The sequence below is a fragment of the Sus scrofa genome, chromosome 9 (genome assembly GCF_054392235.1).
Source record: "Sus scrofa isolate SSC_HxYL_T2T_F1_AM1 chromosome 9, Sscrofa_HxYL_maternal_Yorkshire_Landrace_v2.0, whole genome shotgun sequence".
Taxonomy (NCBI): domain Eukaryota; kingdom Metazoa; phylum Chordata; class Mammalia; order Artiodactyla; family Suidae; genus Sus; species Sus scrofa.
In genome coordinates, this window is record NC_139391.1 from 61,006,192 (window position 1) to 61,025,788 (window position 19,597).

At 42.5% G+C, this 19,597-nt stretch overlaps 1 protein-coding gene across 5 annotated transcripts in view; it reads right to left on the reverse strand.

Annotated features, from left to right (window-relative positions):
• The window catches only part of NCAPD3 (non-SMC condensin II complex subunit D3), a 72,686-nt gene that overhangs the window by 20,071 nt on the left and 33,018 nt on the right, over window positions 1-19,597 (reverse strand). For 4 of the 5 annotated variants that reach the window (XM_021063171.2, XM_021063170.2, XM_084976670.1 and 1 more), the window contains 8 exons: window positions 9,810-10,001; window positions 9,441-9,538; window positions 9,235-9,350; window positions 5,912-6,019; window positions 3,871-3,985; window positions 3,672-3,782; window positions 2,225-2,463; window positions 1,514-1,593 (listed from right to left, as the gene is read on the reverse strand). In XM_021063171.2, the coding sequence (XP_020918830.2) occupies window positions 1,514-1,593; window positions 2,225-2,463; window positions 3,672-3,782; window positions 3,871-3,985; window positions 5,912-6,019; window positions 9,235-9,350; window positions 9,441-9,538; window positions 9,810-10,001 (1,059 nt within the window). Of the gene's footprint in view, window positions 1-1,513; window positions 1,594-2,224; window positions 2,464-3,671; window positions 3,783-3,870; window positions 3,986-5,911; window positions 6,109-9,234; window positions 9,351-9,440; window positions 9,539-9,809; window positions 10,002-19,597 lie in introns of all 5 variants that reach the window. The other variant, XR_014815609.1, reaches the window with a different exon arrangement.

Genomic DNA, 19,597 nt, shown 5'->3' on the forward strand with positions numbered 1-19,597 from the left:
CATGTCACCTCCATGCCCCAGCACTGGTGCTCCTGCCTGCTCCAGGCTCCACATTGCACATGGGCCCAGGGCCATCCTAGGGCAGAGGTGGAAGGTGAGAGGGCACTGCACAACTACCAAGTTGCTTTACCAATTATACGAAGGAAAGGAAAACACAGTAGAGGTCTGCTCTGACTCCAGATGTGCTAATTAAAATATCAACCTCTACCTTCTGGTTTATTAGGTAAAACATTCCTCCTTGGAAAACTATACCCAAAGGAAACCAAAGAGAATTTTTTCCATGGAACTCAGAGTAAACCACTGGTGACCATATCTGGAACCAGAGGGACCCAGTATACACTGGTTATAGCTAGAGAGTCTATAAAGACCTCTTTCCAACTGGGGAAACTTCTGCCATGTATTCAACATTCTATTTTCCAACAGCAGACTTGCTTTAAAAAGAATTACTCATACATGGGGAGTTCCTGTCATGGCTCAGTGGTTAGGAAACTCGACTGGCATCCATGGGGATGTGGGTTCCATCCCTGGCCTTGCTCAGGGGGCTGATGATCCGATATTGCCATGAGCTGTGGTGTAGGTCACAGATGCGGCTCGGATTGGACCCCTAGCTTGGGAACCTCCATATGTCATGGGTGCAGCCCTAAAAAGACCAAAATAAAAAAAAATAATAATAAATAAAAAATTAAAAAAAAAAGAATTACTCATACAACACAACTGAGGTTAGCAGATTCTGTGAGATTATTTCTCAACTCCTTAAAAATAAACATTTTAAGAAAATGACAGGAGATGAATTAACAAGGGGGAAAGCAACCCCCTTGCCTTCCAATTCTCAGGAAACAGCCATTTCCAAGGAACTTTGTAAACCGTACACTCTTATTTCACACAAAGCGATCCTGTCTTAATTCTGAGTTCTTCTTGCAGTTTCTGCACTTGGAGGGAAGTCTGAACTCCTGCTAACACTGGCTGGCTTCTGCTCTGACAGGTGACCAAAGGCAAACACTGCTCTTCATTGCTCCGTGTGAAGGAGCAGAAGTGTCGACAAATGTGGTCAGTGGCAGGTTAGTCAATGGTTGACCTGGGCGAGGGCTTTTTTTTCCTTTTTCTTTGTCTTTTTAGGGCTGCACCTGCAGCATATGGAGGTTCCCAGGCTAGGGGTCTAATCGGAGCTGAAGCTGACAGCCTATGCCACAGCCACAGCAACATGGGATCCGAGCCACGTCTGCGACCTACACCACAGTTCATGGTAACGCCAGATCTTTAACCCACTGAGCAAGGCCAAGGATCGAACCTACGTCCTCATGAATGCTAGTTGGGTTCATTAACCGCTGAGCCATCACAGGAACTACTAGGCTTTTTTCTTTTTAAACTTACAAGCAAACTAAAGCTTTATTATATAGCTTAGTATTTTAAAAATCACTAAATCGTACATAAACAACTCGCTTTTAAAGAAAAGAGATCTTTGCCAGAAATTAGGCCAATCGCTGGGCTGTCTGGCATAAGGGAAAAGGCTTACCTGGCAATAGCCAAGTCTGGGTCTACCAGTGTGCTGACAAACCGGAAGAACAGGGGGCCCTTCCACTTCACGAAGTCCTCCTGCATGAGAGAAGGCATCATGGGGGCTTCAACATGCAGCCCCTCTGTTTCCAGGGCCATCTGCACTCACCCCACCCACCCCAAGAGCACAGGGCTGTGGGAGAAAAGGACTCAGAGCTCCTGCCCTGCAGGAAGAGGGTCAGAGGCACCCTTGTGATGTGCACACCATAGGAGACAGTGAGGGCCCAGAACAGACACAAATCACTTAAATACCTTCTGATCAAATAGTATTTCCCCTCATGTGGACACATCTCCCAGGCTCTCAGAGCATGTCTTTGGGGATGCCGGGGCAAGGGTAAGGGTCCTCACTGTACAAATGATGATGTTCCATCTGGGAACACGGACCCTTCAAAGAATGGGAACTAGACCTACTTGTCTATGTAAACTTTTCTCTATGTGCTGAGTATTTGTAAAAATACCATTTCACCCTGCATGACTGGGTCTCTGAACAAACACCCAAAAGGAATATTAGGAAGTAAGAATCTACTTAAAAGTCTGTTCAGAACACTGGAAGAGTGGTATCTGAAAGTGCAGTTGAGGCTCCTGTGACTCTACTACACAGCCACCTTCGGCGCTGCCCAGGTACCCCTGGGCCAGGAGCAGGCCGGTGGGGGCAAGACCACCTGCGCACCTGCAGCAGGTCAGTGAGCAAGAGCAGCGTCTGCCTGCGGATGAACGGCTCTGAGTCCTTCAGACACGCAGAGATGTTGGGGATGTACTTGTCCACCATGGCCGTGTACCGCTTGCAGAGATCACACATGGTGATGACGACGTTGTTGCGGACGGCCATGTCGCTGCACACCTCCAGCTCACGCACCAGGGCTGGGATGCTCCTCTTGGCGAGATCCTCATGCTGTAAGCACAGCTTTCCTGCCACCAAGAGAGGGATACCCTGATTCTTTATTCTATGCCTTCTCTCCAGCTGTAACCTGCTTTGGATATTATTTCATCAAAGTCAAAACATCGACAATCACAAAAAATCAAAGGCAGACATAACTCAAACAAAACAGTAAGAAGTTCAAAATACCACCTGCCCAACCCAGGGTGTCCTGAGATGGACACTCTGAGATGTTCCTTTACTGCAGTAAAGTCACCAGCGCTTGAGTTTTGGAGCTAATTACCTGGAAAATGACCGATAAAACCCATGATACATTTTACATCTCTCTCTCTTTTTTTTTAACGGCTGCACCTGCGGCATATGGAAGTTTCGAGCTAGGGGTCAAATTGGAGCTATAGCTGGGGCCTACTCCACAGCCACAGCAATGGCAGATCTTTAACCCACTGAGCAAGGCCAGAGATCAAACCTGCATTCTCATGGACACTATGTTGGGTTCTTAACCTGCTGAGCTACAATGGGCAACTCCACATTTTACTTTAGATTATACTTATAGTTGATAGAAGCTAAGAAATTGAAGAATGAACTTGAAATGTGAGTGAGTCAAATACACAATCATGTCATTTATCACACCTTTTTTTCTTTTATTGCCTGGGGAATGTTTTCCTCTTATTTACAATTCTTAGATTTTTGAAAAAAAAAATTACTACAAAAAGATTTGTAACTCATACCAAGAATAAAATATAGTCACAAGAAATTGAAGGAGTTTCCTGGTGGCTCAGCAAGTTAAGGATCAGGCATTGTCTGCTGTGGATCAGGTTGCAGCTGTGGTATGGGTTTGATCCCTGACCCTAGAATTTCTGCATGTTGTGGGCACAGCCTCCCCCCCCAAAAAATCAAAATTCAAATTATTGCATAGATGTCAGTCTTCTCAAGATAAACAACCATATGAATTCATGGAAAGCATCAGACTATCTCTTTATAAAGTGACCTGCAAATTTATTTCTTCATTCCTAGAACTCAGTGCAGTACCTGGCATACAGATCTTCATGAATAGGCCTCAGGGTGTTATTGCAAGTATAAAAAAAGTCACAGGAACAGGTTTAAAGGTAAAAAATAGAGAGTGTACTGCAGATCTGGGTGCTTCTATAGTTGCCTCCTGAGCTCAGGGGCTTTTTAAATCACTGGCTTATTTAAGACAAAACCACATGTGGAGGTGGCTGCCCCAGGTCTCCTTACTCACCCAAGGCAATGACGGCATGTGCTCTGATCACGGAGGGCATGATGGAGCTGTGGATCCCTGGGAGGGGTTGGGAGGCTGTGGCCTCACTGCCGCCTGGATCTGAGGCTGGCACTGTAGGAGGGAAGGAGGTTTACTGCTCTACTCCGGGGGCTAACCCAGCCTGCAGGCAGCAGGTGCAAAGGGTAGGCAGGTGCCTTACAGTGGTCCGTGCTGGGAGAAGCAGCCAGGATGGACTGGATCAGCAGGAAGGCTCTCTTGTCCACTCTAGCTGGACAGAGCTGGGCTACGTCTCCTAAGGTGAAAATGTACTTCACCTGCAGAGAGAATTGGTTCTGCAGTAAGAATAAGGCAAGAGAAAAATGAACTCTAGCAAGATTAAGGCCATGTCAGTGAAGTACTTGTACCTTTTTTTGTCCCATATTAAATGACTGTTTCCCCCCATAAAAATACAAGGCCATTGTAAAAATTCATCCAAAATCAGGGTGATATACAGTTTTATCATCTATGTCTAGATACTCCTTCCAGTCAAAGGGGTGCTGCTCACAACTGCACCGCAATAAAGTGAATCACAGTGTTTTCAGGTAAGTGGGGACACAGAACAGCCACTAACTGCAGATACCGTCCTTGATTTTGTTTGACTTTCTTTTCTAAGTCACAGTCATAGTTCCAGGGCTTCACTTTGCTCTTCTCACATACTCACCAATCACATGAGGGTGAAGTCTGTGATTCTTTAGTATCAGCATCCTTTCATGTTGATATGTAAGATAAATAGGTTCAATGACTACATAAGCATGCTAAACCTCACACTGACCTAACCCTCTCCTGACCTAACACCACTGCCCCTGGAGAGCTGAGCAGGCTGGGAGGGCACATGATCTGTGGCAGCTCCGAAACCCACTTTCAGGTCATTGTCCTGATGAGCTCAATAGTTAGACTCCCACCAAAACTGAGGAGAACCTGCCTCCTCAATCCACCACTACCATGTTCTCATCAAGGATATCCAGTTTAATGGGTAATACTGTCTTCTTTAATTTTGAAAACGCAAGGGTGATGCTCAAAAAACAGTAAAATGTTAAAAATAAGGCTTTTTAGAGTAAGAAAGCTAATAATAATAAGGATATGTGTGTTTAAAAAGACCTGAACATAATGTATATTAGTGGATTCAAGGAGTATTTGAATTCTATTTAAATAAGAGTGAAGGAAACAACATATACAGAGCAAACTTTTCCACATATATTTTGACCAAAGAGTAGGTTTTTGGCAACATATTTAACCATTGGGAGAAAAAATCTTATCAGGGAAAACGCCCTAGTCCTAAGAAGTGTTTAGATTGGGGAGGGAATCTCAGATAAGTTAGGAGATCAAGACCCTCCAGAGAAACCTTGGTTTGGGGTTTCTCCATCATGCTCCACATGATGGCCTCTGATCTAAAACATCAGGGTTTCTGTCGATTAGAAGATGCCTTATACAAAGCATCTTCTCCAACGAATCTAAACATGGCCACTGATCCCCAGGTGTGAGCACAAGGGGCACAGCAGGAACTGAACACAGAAGGGAAGTTCGCTCATAATTTCAAATAGAGGAGGAAAATGGCCATTTTGGGCTAAATGATGGCTTGGCCTGAAGGGCATAAAAAGAAGGTTACTGTTGCCCTTACTGGATGGTGTCAGATGCTACAATCAGAATCACCATGTATAGCTGAGTCAGTCCCTGGAATCAGAAAATGGGTCCCGCGGTTACTGGCTCAAAAGTGTCTCTTCTGATACAATTTCTAAAGCAGGGTGTATGTCACACAATCACACTTCTTACAGGTTAGCAGTTTCTTCAGTTTTCAAATATCTCATTTTGTTTCAGACCTGACCTTGGAACTGTACTCTGATATTCAAGCAGCCTGGTGGGCACATTAGACAATTTTTAAAAACATCAAACAACCAGCCAAAAGAACACTTTGCTACTTTCTCACCTTGTTTTCTCTGAGCTCACGACTCACATTATTTTCCCTGGTGGATCAGGTATCTCACATGATCAACTAGGGGAAGGATTGCCATCCTTGCCCCCCAGATAAGTATGTTGAGAAAAATGAATAAGTTCACCAATAAAAACTCCATCTAAAAGAGTAAGCCGCAGGCTAAGAAAATCCTTCACTTGTCAACAGTGCTGGAAATGCACATCACACAGCCATCTACAGCCCCAGCCGACACGAGGAGGAGAGGAGGACGCTAAGAGCATCAGCTACTCACCACCAGGTCTTCATTCATCCTCCTGGTCCCATCCTCCTTCAGAAGTACGTCGGAGAGGCAGTGCACGCAGGTGGAAAGGATGTCCCCACACACCTGTGCCAGTAATTTCTGTGGCAAGTCAAAGGTCATGTCTGAGGGGTGCCATACATCCATCAGACTCCCCAGGACATACAACTTGCTCGAAGAAACTCTATGACCTTCAAATGTGTAAAGTACAAGCTATGAGGAACCCCAGCCCTCCTTGTGTTTGCATCTTCGCTCCTTTAAGAATCTGGCAGTGAGAACTGGCTGAGTGGATTCACGAAGAACACTCATGTATGCTCTCTGTAATACACTACATACAGTCATGTCTGTCTTTCTACATTTGCCCTGTAAGAGGGAAAGGCATATATTTAAGAAGAATTAGTGATAATTGATAAGACATCTGTAATAACAGTGCTCCTCCAATTAGAGAGGAAAACACTGCAATTCTTCTGGCATGTGTAAGTGGTGAATTAACTACTATAATAAATGGTATATTTTAAAAAGACATGGGGGAAAAAAAGGTTGTTATCCTCCTGAAATGTATTCACTAGAGACAAGTTTTCAGAGTCTTTTTTTCATTAAAATAACCTCATGGCGTCCTATCTCTGGGGACATCAGTCACACCCTAGAGCCCAGATGTCACGTCCCCAGGGAAGCTGTCCCTAAACGCCCAAGGTGAGCCCAGCAGCTCTGGCCCAGGTGTTTTAGGAATTAGGCGAAGATGGTGCAGTTACCAAAAGGACTGTCTGAGCTGTTGTCCCAGGTCCTGCCTAGAAGCTCCACCGTAAGATGGTTTTCGACGTTTGCCAAACTGCTGGCAAACCGTCACCAAGATTCTGAAGTCTGTCATCTGATGTCAGGCCCAAGACGTGTCAAGATTAAACAGCTACTGCACTTAAGACATTAACAGGTTGCACACCCTGGGCTGTACAACCCAAGCCAAGGGAGCCTTGGAAATGCCTGTGCTCTAGCCTCACAGTGAGTCCTCATGCACAGCACTCTGCTGCTAGTAAGAAGGACTTTCAGAGTCTGGGAGAGAGCCATCAAGGTCGTCCAACTGCAGCACCCTCACCACCCAGGACTACTGCCATGCCTCCGGCAGCTCTGTTAATACCTCTACTGACCAGAGACTTGTGCAGAGGAAAGTCTGTCCACTCATGGCAGACCTCAGTACAACTTTTGTTCAGTTGGCCAAAACTTGTCTCCTAGGGTTTCTACCCACTCCAAATCAGTCCTCTGTGATGCCAAACAATCCCAGTCCTCTGTCATGCAGAGGTCCTTCCCTCATGTATGCATTTGCCTGGCAGCCTGCCTCCATGAGGGTTCCTTTTCCCACTCACACGCCAGGCCCCTCAGCCGCTGCCTGCTCAGCCTGTTTTTGTCACCCTCACTGCCTTTCTCCTATGAGACAGCGGTCCCATCCACATTTGTGTGAAGGGCTGTCACTGAGGCAGAGCACACGGCCTTAGACTTAACCATACAGAGAACAGAACCACCACCTCTGCTGCAGACACCATCTCCACTAACAGTCTGCACTTGTGGCCATTTCTTCAATGACAGCCACAACACACCATCAGCTCACACCACGCTCGAGAAGCAGAACCACCCTGAGACTGAGTCTTCTCACACATGCTGCCATCGAGCTACACCTTGATGGTACCCTCTCTGGGTAATCTGTTTTCTCTATAAGATACAGGATGCTCATTTATGGAGAAGAGGAACAGAGAAGTCTGTATGGGGAAACTGGATTTAAGTTGTCCTGAGATTCTGGGAAGTTTCAGGGCCTTTGTCATCTGGATTTAAATTGTCCTGAGATTCTGGGAAGTTTCAGGGCCTTTGTCCACTGTCCACCCACCCAAAGGAGGTGGTGCTGGCAGAACTAAAACCCTGCCCTTTCTCTAACAAAGCAGTAAGTTCCTCTCTCCTCTGGGTCTCAGTTTCCAAGCCTGATGAAAACTCTGCCTTCACCACAGACTCTAGCAATGACACAACTTACTGTTCTAAGAACTGTGGCCAATGGCAGGCAGACAGTGAGTCCTTAGGGCCCAGGCTCCCCCCACTGCAGGCTCTCCTCCAGCCAAGCTGGGAACCAGCACTGGGAAGGGAATCGGGGACCCAGCTGCAGGCCTGACTCTGCGTTTACCAGAGATACACCTCTGGTTGCCTGTGGGATGGTACCCTTACAATCTGCCACATAAATCCCTCACTGTTTCCTACAGAATGCTTTCCCCATTATCAGCTTTTTGTCTTATTTTAACCTGTGCTCTACTGTTCAAATATGTGCCCTACTAGGTAATGTTTCTTATTTCAAACTTTTTTGTATACTTTCTTGGAGCAGAGATAAACAGAAAAAGAAATCAAAGCAAGCATCCCTTTAACCAAAAAGGGGCAAAAGGTTTACCCTAAGAAAGCATTAGACAAGGAAAGAGCCAGGCATTTTCATTACTTAAAGTAAATTTCAACCAGTTGTAAGTCCTAAGCAAAAAAGTTACAATATATTGTCTTATTTTATCTGTTACTACAAATAGAACTTATACAAGAAAAGGAAGCACAAGAAGATAGCAGGTAGCTCAGATGAAGCATTGTTTTTATTCTGGGAAATTTAAATATACTCCAGCAATTATTTAATTTTTGCCTTCTAAAACTATCAATAACCCTAGCCCTAAAATTTTCCATTGTGATCAGTACTGTCTAGGAGTATACTTCATGATAAAAAGAGAATGCATGGTAATAACTATCCTTCGAGACACTGAAATGGACAGCTTTTGGGAAGTCAAAGTGACCCTCTGTCTCACATAAAACAATGGCTTAGGGTTGCATCCATAGGGAACATCAGTAGGAGGCTCTGGGAACCCTGGGTACAAGGGACATGAAACAACAGGACAGGGCTTCCTGGATGATGATTTATTGGAAGGAAATTGTCTTATACCTTCTTGGAGTGAGGATGGGCATGTGGGATGAAGACCTACTAAGCTATCATAAGCACTGAGACTATGATTAGAGAAGAGAGCCTTGCAGATTTGCTCAAGGAAACAGGCGCCTATCAGGCACGCTTCCAGGAAACACTGAAACCCAGAACCAAGGAGGTGGCCTCCTAAGGCAGCCACATGTCTTCAGCAGCCAAGATCATCTTGGTGAATGTCACCTGCTTATCATACACACTGCCTTAGGGAACTAGCTACTGGAACACCCACCCTCCCAGGTTCTCTGCAGAGAACACACCTCTAGCTTCAAGGCAGAGTATCACATCTATGTGCAGAAGAAGGACAGACCCCCACCCCAGGAGATCCTGAGTATACCTGCTCCTCCACTGGCGTCTCTGCAGATGCTCTACAGAGATGCTGCAAAGTGTCCACAGCTGGCTTGATCAGCTTTGGTGACCACTGGAATCCACTTAGCTTTTGCTCGACAACATCTGAAAAGAGTCAATTCCCTTGAAGTTTACCTCTTAAAAATACTCATAAAGGGAGATGCAAAGCCTTTTCACAATTCTCCAGATACTCACTGGTCACCTTGTCCCGGGTGCTCTTCGGAAGATGCTTTGCAATATGCCCAATAACACACAGGATGTGCCCTAAAGTGTCTGCATTGGGGTTTGGCTGCCTGGGGAAAAGGCAGAAGAAAGATCAGTACAGAACCAAAGTAAACACTGCTGTAAGCAAAGTACTTTTCTTCTGGATCATTAGCACTGGAGGAAGTACTGGAGCAAGGTTTAGGAGTCAAGTTGGGGAGCACTGAGTCACTTAATGTACTTAGACAACAAAAGCTGAAAAGTGATTCTTTCATGTTTGCTTTATGCCCAGAATTAAAGATCTGTGTACACAAATAGCTATAAACAGCTCACACCCTCTCTCATAATGACAAGCATGCAGACCTGCTCATTTGCTCCCAGGACTTCATGATCTTGGTGTGGTCCAGGGTGGGTGCAGAGCAAACAACTTTGGAGAGCAGCATCCAGGCTGGTGCACAGTGCTCCTTGCCAGTGTGGGACAGCACGTTGTTCACAAAAGTGGAGGAGAACTTCTCTTTCTTGGACCAGCCTTGAAAAGCCTTATTTAAATAGCGGCTAAAAAAAAAAAAAAAAAAGAGAGAGAGAGAGAAAGAGATGGGAAAGTAGAATTGTAACTAAATACACAACAGTTCGGATCTGCCCCTCAGTGTAGGGTGTCATCTTCTCCTCCAGGATTCCTCTGGCACATAAATCTTACAGAGGTTCCTGGCTAGTGGCCCATCTGATAGCAAACAAGGTATCTTTCTAAGTATTATTACACTGAGTAAGGTATATTTACGCCCCCCCCAATAAAGTAGTTATTATTATAGGAAAGAACAAAAATAAGAGGCAAAGCCTTTTAATTTGAGACCCTTCTCATGCTCACTCCCACCAAAATTTCTATTCAAACATATGGGATAGGTTACCAATAACAGGTATATGTGGAGTTTAAAGGGTTTTATTGACAAAAACAGTGGACACTATCCTTTTTTAAATGGAAAGACTGGAGAGAAATGACATCCCAATATTTAAGTATGGTGATATTAAACGAGCTAAACTTTGCTAGGACCTGCTGATACCATTCAGAAATACATATTTCAAACTTTTCTAAAACAAAATGCTTTTGATGTAGTAAAGTGTTTGTGCTATGTCTTGCTATTTTTAAACCATTTATTTTACTTTTTCCCATAGCACTGAATGATAAGACTCATGAGATAAATGCAATATTATATATTTAAGTGAGGAGAAAAATACACTCCTACCCCAAATATTTTTATTCAACTACTAGAACACACACACACAGATTAGCAAGACTTTTTCATTAAAAGAAAAAAGAAAAAGACTTCTCAAAGCATGCAGAAGACAACTATAAGGAAATAAACACATCTACACATGATAAGCATATGCATATAAATGGTTTTATTAATAAATTAGCTTTTGGTTAAAAATCTATCCATGTATGTCAAGAGTTTCACTGCAAATGACTAACAATTTACATCTGACTGCTGTCCAAAAACAAGTAATCAACAATTTTTAATAACTTACCAACAAGATTCACACAGAGTATTAAGTGATATTTACTACAGGAAGCCAGCGATATAGGAAAAAACATCTTCTGAACTTCCAGGTTTTTTTGTTTGTTTGTTTTTGCTTTTACCTGCCACATGCGGAGGTTCCCACGTTAGGGGTCTAATCAGAGCTGTAGCCACCAGCCAATGCCACAGCAATGGAGGACCAGAGCCAAGACTGAGACCTACATCATAGCTCATAGCAACGCTGGATCCTTAATCCACTGAGTGAGGCCAGGGATTGAACCCTCAACCTCATGGTTCCTAGTTGGATTTGTTTCTGCTGTGCCATGATGGGAACTCCTGAACTTCCAGTTTTGAAATCTCAAATTTGGCTCCTCTCTGACCACTCACACCCTCCACATTGGCTGAGCAGCCCTGAAACCTCTCAACTGGACCGTCAATCAGCTCCATTGCTGGTCACAAGCAGAGGATGCCCCATCAGGTCAGAACGTGATTCAGCCAACACCACCTGGTTTTCCTGGAAAACACTGCTCACCTCTCTCCTAGCATCAAACCAGGGCACCCCTTCAGTGCCCATTTCAGGGACCCCTGCTGGACCAAACTGACCTCTTTCTCTCTTATACCCTAGTCTACTTGTTTGACCCCTTTCACTAAATCCTTTCCTTCTAATCACGCTAGCTGCGGATTTTGAAAGATCTGTTCTTTGTCCTCTTCTCTCATCTACAAACTAACTCTGGTGATAACGTACTTCGTCACTAGAAGCATTGCAAGCACACATTTAAAATGGGACTCCATCCCCTGACCTGACCTATCTCCGCTTTCTATACGTCCTCCAACAGCAACCCCCTCCACCAGCCCTTTTAGTCAGAATTCCTGAAGCCGCCAGGCCTCTAAGTCTTTGTGCTCCCATTTCCTGCCTGGAGACCCTCACCAGAGGGCTGCCTGGCTAATCTCAACTCTTCCCACCACCCCCCCCCCCCCCCGGGGATGACTTAGGTCCTGACACATCAATAGCAAACCACCCTAAGCTTAAAAAAAAAAAAAAAAGAAGAAGAAGAAAAAAGGTTAAAAAAGAACCCCCAAAACCCAAACCACCCCATCCACTCCCTCCTTGCTGCCAAAATTCCTCTCCCACTGGCCTCTGTGGGCACCTGAGAGGAGGAAGAACAGGACGTCCTTAGCCCCTTAGCCCTCAAAGCCCATCCTCCTCCTTCCCAGCTCCCCCACCTCCAGACAGCTCCTCCTCAGCCCGCTGCCCTCCCCTGGATCTGGCCCTCCTCGTCTTCAACTCAAGTCATTCAACAATGGCCTGTGTCCTCAGACTCTAGTCATAAGCACAGCGAATCTGTGATACCTCCAGGGGCTCCAGCAGCAAACACTGCTCGTGAGCCTGTGGCCCTGCACCAGCTGTGTCTCCATGATCCTACCCTCTTGTTAACTTCCAAGGTTCAAACTCAAAAGTCATCTGTTCTGTACAGTCTCTCATCCTGAAGATTCTTGGTATTCTAGTTACTTCCTGTTTGTTAAAAAACTAATCACAAGATTTTGTTTATAAATGTTTACAGAGCTCTATTCTACTAGCCCTTACTGTCCTTGACAATCTTTTTGAAAGTTGATTTTCTTCTTCAGGGGCTCTCCTACTTTTTCTGTGCAGAGCCCTTTTAAACTCTTAAAAATTACCGACCACCTCAAAGAGCTTTTGTTCATGTGGTTTATGCCTCTCAATATTGCCATACTAGAAGTTAAAAACAAAGAATTTAAAAATATTTATCTATTAATTTGTCTAAAAATAACAAGGCAATCCCATGTGAACATAAACAATGCACTGCTTTACCAAAACACCCCCATATTTTTCTCAAAACAAAATAAAGCTGGTGAGAAGAACGACACTACTTTATACTTTTGCAAATCTCTTTGCGGCCTGGCTTAAACAGAAGACATGTGCATTCCTATATCTGCTTCTGCATTAATTTTGCTTCAATATCACCATGTGGCTTCTGGAAACTCTAGCACTGTGACAGAGTGAAAGTGACAACGGCACATGACACCTAAATATTATGATAAAGACTGCCAACTAAAAATTGCAGCTTGCCGTCTGCTTCCACAAGGATGAAGTCACTAGCCACAGCAGCCCCTGACCTTCAACACACCCTGAAAGGAGTTCAGGGCTGAGACCAGGAATGAGGCTCTCTGTGCTCTGGGAAAACTGGCCATCGGATATTTTCAGACTCTATAAGCCTAATTTATTTTCTCATACCTAGAAAAGCACTAAAATCATTAATGGAGACGTCTGCTCCTCAGGACTAGCAGCAAGCCTCTGCCAGAACATGTGCTTGACTGCACGAACTCACTTCACAAAATCACACTTATACTGATCTCCTCATCCACTTCTTGGAGCAGGTCCTCAGAGCTGCTAAGAGGCTGTCTCCTGGGCTATAGCCCTCAGTAAGCCCCTAGTAAAACACACATAGCTCTTCCATTGTGTATGTGTTTTGTCAACAAGACAGCCAGGAGCTCATGAATTCATCACACTCTGAGAAGTGCTGCCCTGAATTCTACCTTCTCTTTCTTAGCTTTGGCAAATACATCGTTTTCTAAACTGTGGTAAATATACATATAACATCTTTTTTAACCATTTTAAAGTACAGAGATCAGTGGCATTAAGCACAGTCACACTGCTGTGTTAGCATCCACCTCCAGAATTTTTCATCACCCCACACTGAGACTCTGTACCCCTTAGGCGGTACCTCACCATCATCCCTGGGAAGCACGTTCTACTTTCTAATTCCCAGAATCTGACTATTCGAGGGACCTCTCATAAGTGGAACCGTGCAACATTTGTCCTTTTGTGTCTGGCTTATCTCACTTACCACATTTTCAAGGTTCATCCATGCTGTAAGCACCTGTCAAAATTTTATTACTTAAGGCTGAGTATACCATTTCCCTGTGTGTGGAGACTACATCTTATTTATCTATTCACCAGTGCACAGACACCTCCTGGCTGTTGTGGATCATGCTGCTGTGAACATGTGCTGGGCAAACACTGAGCATCACCTCACAGAGAAGAGAAAGGCTGAAAGTTCTAGTGCTAACATTATGTACTCTTTTTGGACTTTTCTCTCCCTGTTCTGTTGCTCCCTTTTATTTCTGGAGCTCTCTCCTCCTACTTTGTAAAGTACATCCTTTCATATCTTGCTCTTTTTCAGAAACTCTATCCCTTTCAGTCATCCTCAATATTTTCTATGTATTGGTTCCCTTTCCTTCTGATTTCAAACATGTGTGCATGTTTTCTTCTCTTAAAATGAAAACAGAGCCAATGAAGGAAACTATGATGCAACTTAACTGCAGGTAAGTTAAAGACTAACTAGGGAAAAGAAAAAAAAGCAAACTTAAGGAGATTATATGGGAAAATATCTACATAATCCTGAGGTAGGAAAAGATTTCTTTAAAAATGCATTAACCGCAAGTTCCCTCATGGCTCAGCGGTAACGAATCTCACTAGTATCTGTGAGGACTTAGGTTCTATCCCTGGCCTTGTTTAGTGGTTTAAGGATCTGGTGTTGCTGTGAGCTGTGGTATAGGTCACAGGTGTAGCTCAGATCCCACACTGCTGTGGCTGCAGCATAGCCAGTAGCTGTAGCTCCGATTTGACCCCAGGCCTGGCAACTTCCATATTCCACATGTACGGCCCTAAAAAAACAAAAACAAACAACCACTGACAAGCTGAACTCATCAAAAGACACCATGAAGACAGTAAAGAGGCAAATCTTGGGGTGGGAGAGATATTTGCAATACATACAGCAACACTTATACACAGAATATATAATGAACACTTACAGATGAATAAGAAAAAGAGTGACGACTTAAAAAAAAAAATGGCAAGAGCCCTGAGCCAGTAGTTCACAATGTGATATCTAAATGTGAATCCATCTGTGAAAAGAAGCTCAATCACTTTAGTCAACATGACAATGCAAATTAAAACCACCACAGGAGTTCCCTGGTGGCCTTAGAGGTTAAGGACCTGGCATTGTCACTGTTGTGGCGCTAGTTTGATCCCTGGCCCAGGAACTTCTATATACCATGGGTGTGGCCAAAAAAAATTTTTTTTTGGTCTTTTTAGGGCCACACCCATAGCATATGGAAGTTCCTGGGCCAGTGGTCAAATTGGAGCTGTAGCTGCTCACCTATACCATTGACACAGCAACCTGGGATCCGAGCCATGTCTGCAACCTACATCACAGACCATGGCAACACCGGATCCTTAACCCACTGAGCAAAGCCAAGGACTGAACATGCATCCTCATGGATACTAGTTGGATTCATTACTGCTGAGCCACAGCGGGAACTCCCCAACTTTTTTCCCCCCAAAGTGCCGCATGTGTGGCATTTGGAAGTTCCCAGGCTAGAGGTCAAATCAGAGCTGCAGCCATGTCCAATACCAAAGCAACTCAGGATCGAAGCTGCATCTACGACCTATACCACAGCTCATGGCAATGCCGGATACTTAACCCACTGGGCAATGTTAGGGATCGAACCCTCACCCTCATGGAACACACATGCCCTACTGTTGTTGCTGTTAAAGGCGCTGGGTACTGCTCCCACCTCCCTGAAGTTCACTGTCACTGCCCAAGGCCCTGCAACCAGGAAAAGCCTGCACCACCGCCCTGTGGGTCCTTGCCAATGCCAGGGCCTGGCAACCAGGCACTGGCTACAGGCCCTGCCCATTGTCCCCACCTTTCTGGAAGCATGTGCAGGCTGTATACCTGCACACCCCCTTGTCAATGGGATAATGGCCTGCACACACTGTGGAAAGAGAGAGCAAGCATCCAAACCAAAAGCAGCCTTCACACCCCACCCACCCAAAATAGTTAAGTCCTCATAAGCTACTCAGGGACACTTCTGCATATATATATATATATATATATATATAGCCCTCCAAGACTACAGTAAATAACTGTTTTCCCTAAACTCACAGAATAAGGAAAATATAAGCAAAATGAAAAAGCACAGGAACCATAACTAGTTAAAAGAACAGGAGAGTTCCTTTGAAGGAGCAAACAATGAAACAGACCTCTGCAATTTAACAAGATACTGAGTTCAAAAAGGAGGTAATGAAAATACTGAAGGAATTAAGGACAGATATCAAGAGTAATGCAGATTATTTTAAGAAGGAACTAGAAACTATAACCAGGTGCCAAGAAAAATTTGAAAATTCATTTGCGGGGAAGAAAGCTGAGTTAAAGGCATTGAACAGCAGAATGAATAAAGCAGAGGAATGAATAACTGCCTTGGAAGACAGAATAATGGAAATCACCCAATCAGGACAGCAGACAGAAAACCAAACTGGGAAAAAAAAAAAAAAAAGAAAAAAGAAAGCAACATAAGACATCTATGAGATAATATATGCCAATATGTGCCATAATATGTGCCAATCTACAAATAGGGATTTCAGAAGGAGAAGAATAAGGGATAAAAATATATTTGAAGAAATCATGGCAGAAAAATTTTCCAAATCTAAAGGAAACAGATATCCAGAAATAGGAAGCAAAAAAGGCCCCAAACAAGGTGAAAAAAAACAGACCCTAACCAAGACATATTATAATAAAAATGGCAAAAGTTAAAAGAGAGGATTCTAAAGGCAGCAAGAAAAAAACAAAGAGTTAATTATAAGGGATCCCCCCCAATAAGGCTATCAGCTGATTTCTCTATAGAAACGCTACAGGCCAGAAGAGAGTGGCAAGATAATATTCAAAGTTCTAAAAGGGAAAAATATGCAACCTAGAATACTCTACCCAGCAAGATCATCATTTAAAACAGAAGGAGAAATAAAGAATTTTTCAGACAAACAAAAGCTGAAATACAGCAATACTAAACCATTTTAAAAGAAATATTGAAAGATTTCCTCTAAACAGGAAAGAAGTAAGATAAAGAATGGAAGAAATTGCAATTTGAAAGTAATCACTTAAATAAGCCAGTCTACAGATCAAAACAAACAAACAAAAAAACTATTTGTGAAGGTGATAAACAAGGAACATCAAAAGGATAAACATGAAGGTGTAAAAAAGGACATCAAAATCACAAAATGTAGGGAAGGAGAATAAGAAAATCCAGAGTTTTTTAAGAATGTGTTTGCGCCTCTATGACCATCAGTCTAAAGGAAGTAGATATGGAAGGTGTTAAATACTGGAAATAAAGGGCAACCACAACTCAAAAAATAATACATTCACAAAACCAAGAAGAGGACACAAGCATAAAATAAAAGGAAATCAATCCAACTAAAGGAAAAAAAAAGGGACATAGAATCAACTGGAAAACAAAGATCAAAATGGCAATAAATAGATATTTATCAATTATTACCTTAAATGTCAATGGACTGAATTCAATCAAAAGACAGAGTGGCAGAATGAATTAAAAAAAAAAAAAGAAGAGCCTATGATATGCTGCCTACAAGAGATTCACCTTAGAGCAAAGGACATACCCAGATCCAAAGTGAGAAAATGGAAAAATATTTCATGTGAATGGAAATGAAAGGAAAGTGGGAGTCACAATACTCAAATAAAATATACTTTAAAACAAAAGCCATAAGGATAAAGGGGGGAACTATTTAATGATAAAAGGATCAATTCGAGAAGAGGATATTACATTAATCAATATATATGCCCCTAATGTAAGAGCTCCCAAATACATAAAACAAATACTAACAGACAAAAAGGAGAAATTGATGGGAAGACAACACTAGTAGGGACTTTAACAGAATCCCTAGAAGGAAAATCAATAAGGCATCAGAGATCCTAAATGACACAGAACAATTAGACCTAATTGATATTTTGAACAATTATTTTTGGACACTACATCCAAAAAAACCCAGAATATACATTCAAGTGCACCTGGAACATTCTCTAGGATTGACCACATACTGGGGCACAAAATTAACCTCAACAAAGAGTAAAGAAATTATTTCAACCATCTTCTCTGACCACAATGGGATGAAACAAGAAATTAACCACATGGAAAGAAATGAGAAAAAAACTGACTACATGGAAACTAAACAACATGCTACTAACAAACCAATGGGTCAATAAGAAAAATCAAAAAGCAAATTAAAAAATACCTTGAGACAAACAACAATAAAAACACAAGCATACAAAAATCTATAGGATGCCAAGAAAGCAGTTCTTAGAGGGGAAGTTCATATACAAGCCTTTCTCCCCCAAAACAAGAAAAAAATCCCAAATCAACACTCTAACCTACCACCTAAAAAGAATTAGAAAAAGAATAAACAAAAATTAAAGTCAGAAGAAGGAAATCTTGGAGAGATTAAAAGAATAGAAAAAAAATCAATAAAACCAAGAGCTGGTTCTTTGAAAGAGTAAACAAAATTGACAAACATCTGGCCAGACTTATTGAGAGAAGAATCCAAAACAACAAAACAAAATGAAAAAGGGGGAATCTCAATGGATATTGTAGCAATACAAAAAACCATAAGACAATACTATAAACAATTATGTGAAAACAAATTTGACAATCTAGAAAAAAAGCATAACTTTCTAGAGACATAAAGTCCACCAAAATTGAATCAAGAATACACAGATAATTTGAACAGGCTGATCACAAAAATGAAACTGAAGATGTAATAAGGAACACTCCCAAAAGCATTCTATGAAGTCACCATCACCTTAATACCAAAACCAGACAAAGATACTACCAAAAAAATAAAATTATAGCCCAATATCTTTGATGAATATAGATGAAAAATTCTCAACAAAATTTTAGCCAACTGAATCCAACAACACATAAAAAAAGATCATACACCATAAGCAAGGAGGAGTCACCTCAAGTTCAAGATATACAAATCAAAGCAATATACCACATTAACAAAAGAAAAGTTGAAAACCACATGACCATCTCAACAGAATAAGAGAAAGCATTTGACAAAATTCAACATCCATTCATGATTTAAAAAAAGATCTTATCAAAATGGCTACAGAAGGAACAAAGAACATATCTCAACATAATATAAAAGCCATTTATGACAAACCCACAGGCAATATAATACTCAACAGAGAAAAGCTGCAAGCCTTCCTGTTTAAATCTGGAACAAGACAAGGATGCCCACTCTCACCACTTCTATTCAACATAGTATTGGAAGTCCTAGCTACAGCAATCAGACAAAAATAGAAAAGGTATCCAAATTGGAAGAGAAGAGGTAAAATTGTTACCACATGTAGATGACATGGTACTAAATATAGAAAACCCTAAGGACTCCACACAAAAAGTTCTCAATCTGATCAATGAATTCAGCAAAGTAGCAGGATACAAGATTAACATTCAGAAATTGGTTACATTTCTGTATACTATCAATGAAATATTAGAAAAGAGGCGTTCCTGTTCTGGCTCAGTGGGTTAAGGACCTGGCATTGACATTAAGCTGTGGTGTAGGTCGCAGAGGCAGCTGGGATACGGTGTTGCCATGGCTATGGCAAAGGCGACAGCTACAGCTCCAATTCGACCCCTGGCCCAGGAATTTCCATACAATGCATATGGGGCCATAAAAAGAAAAAAGGAAAAGAATACATGCATTTAAAAAAAAAAAAAAAACAACTCTTAAATTCTGGCGTTCCTGTTATGGCACAGCAGAAA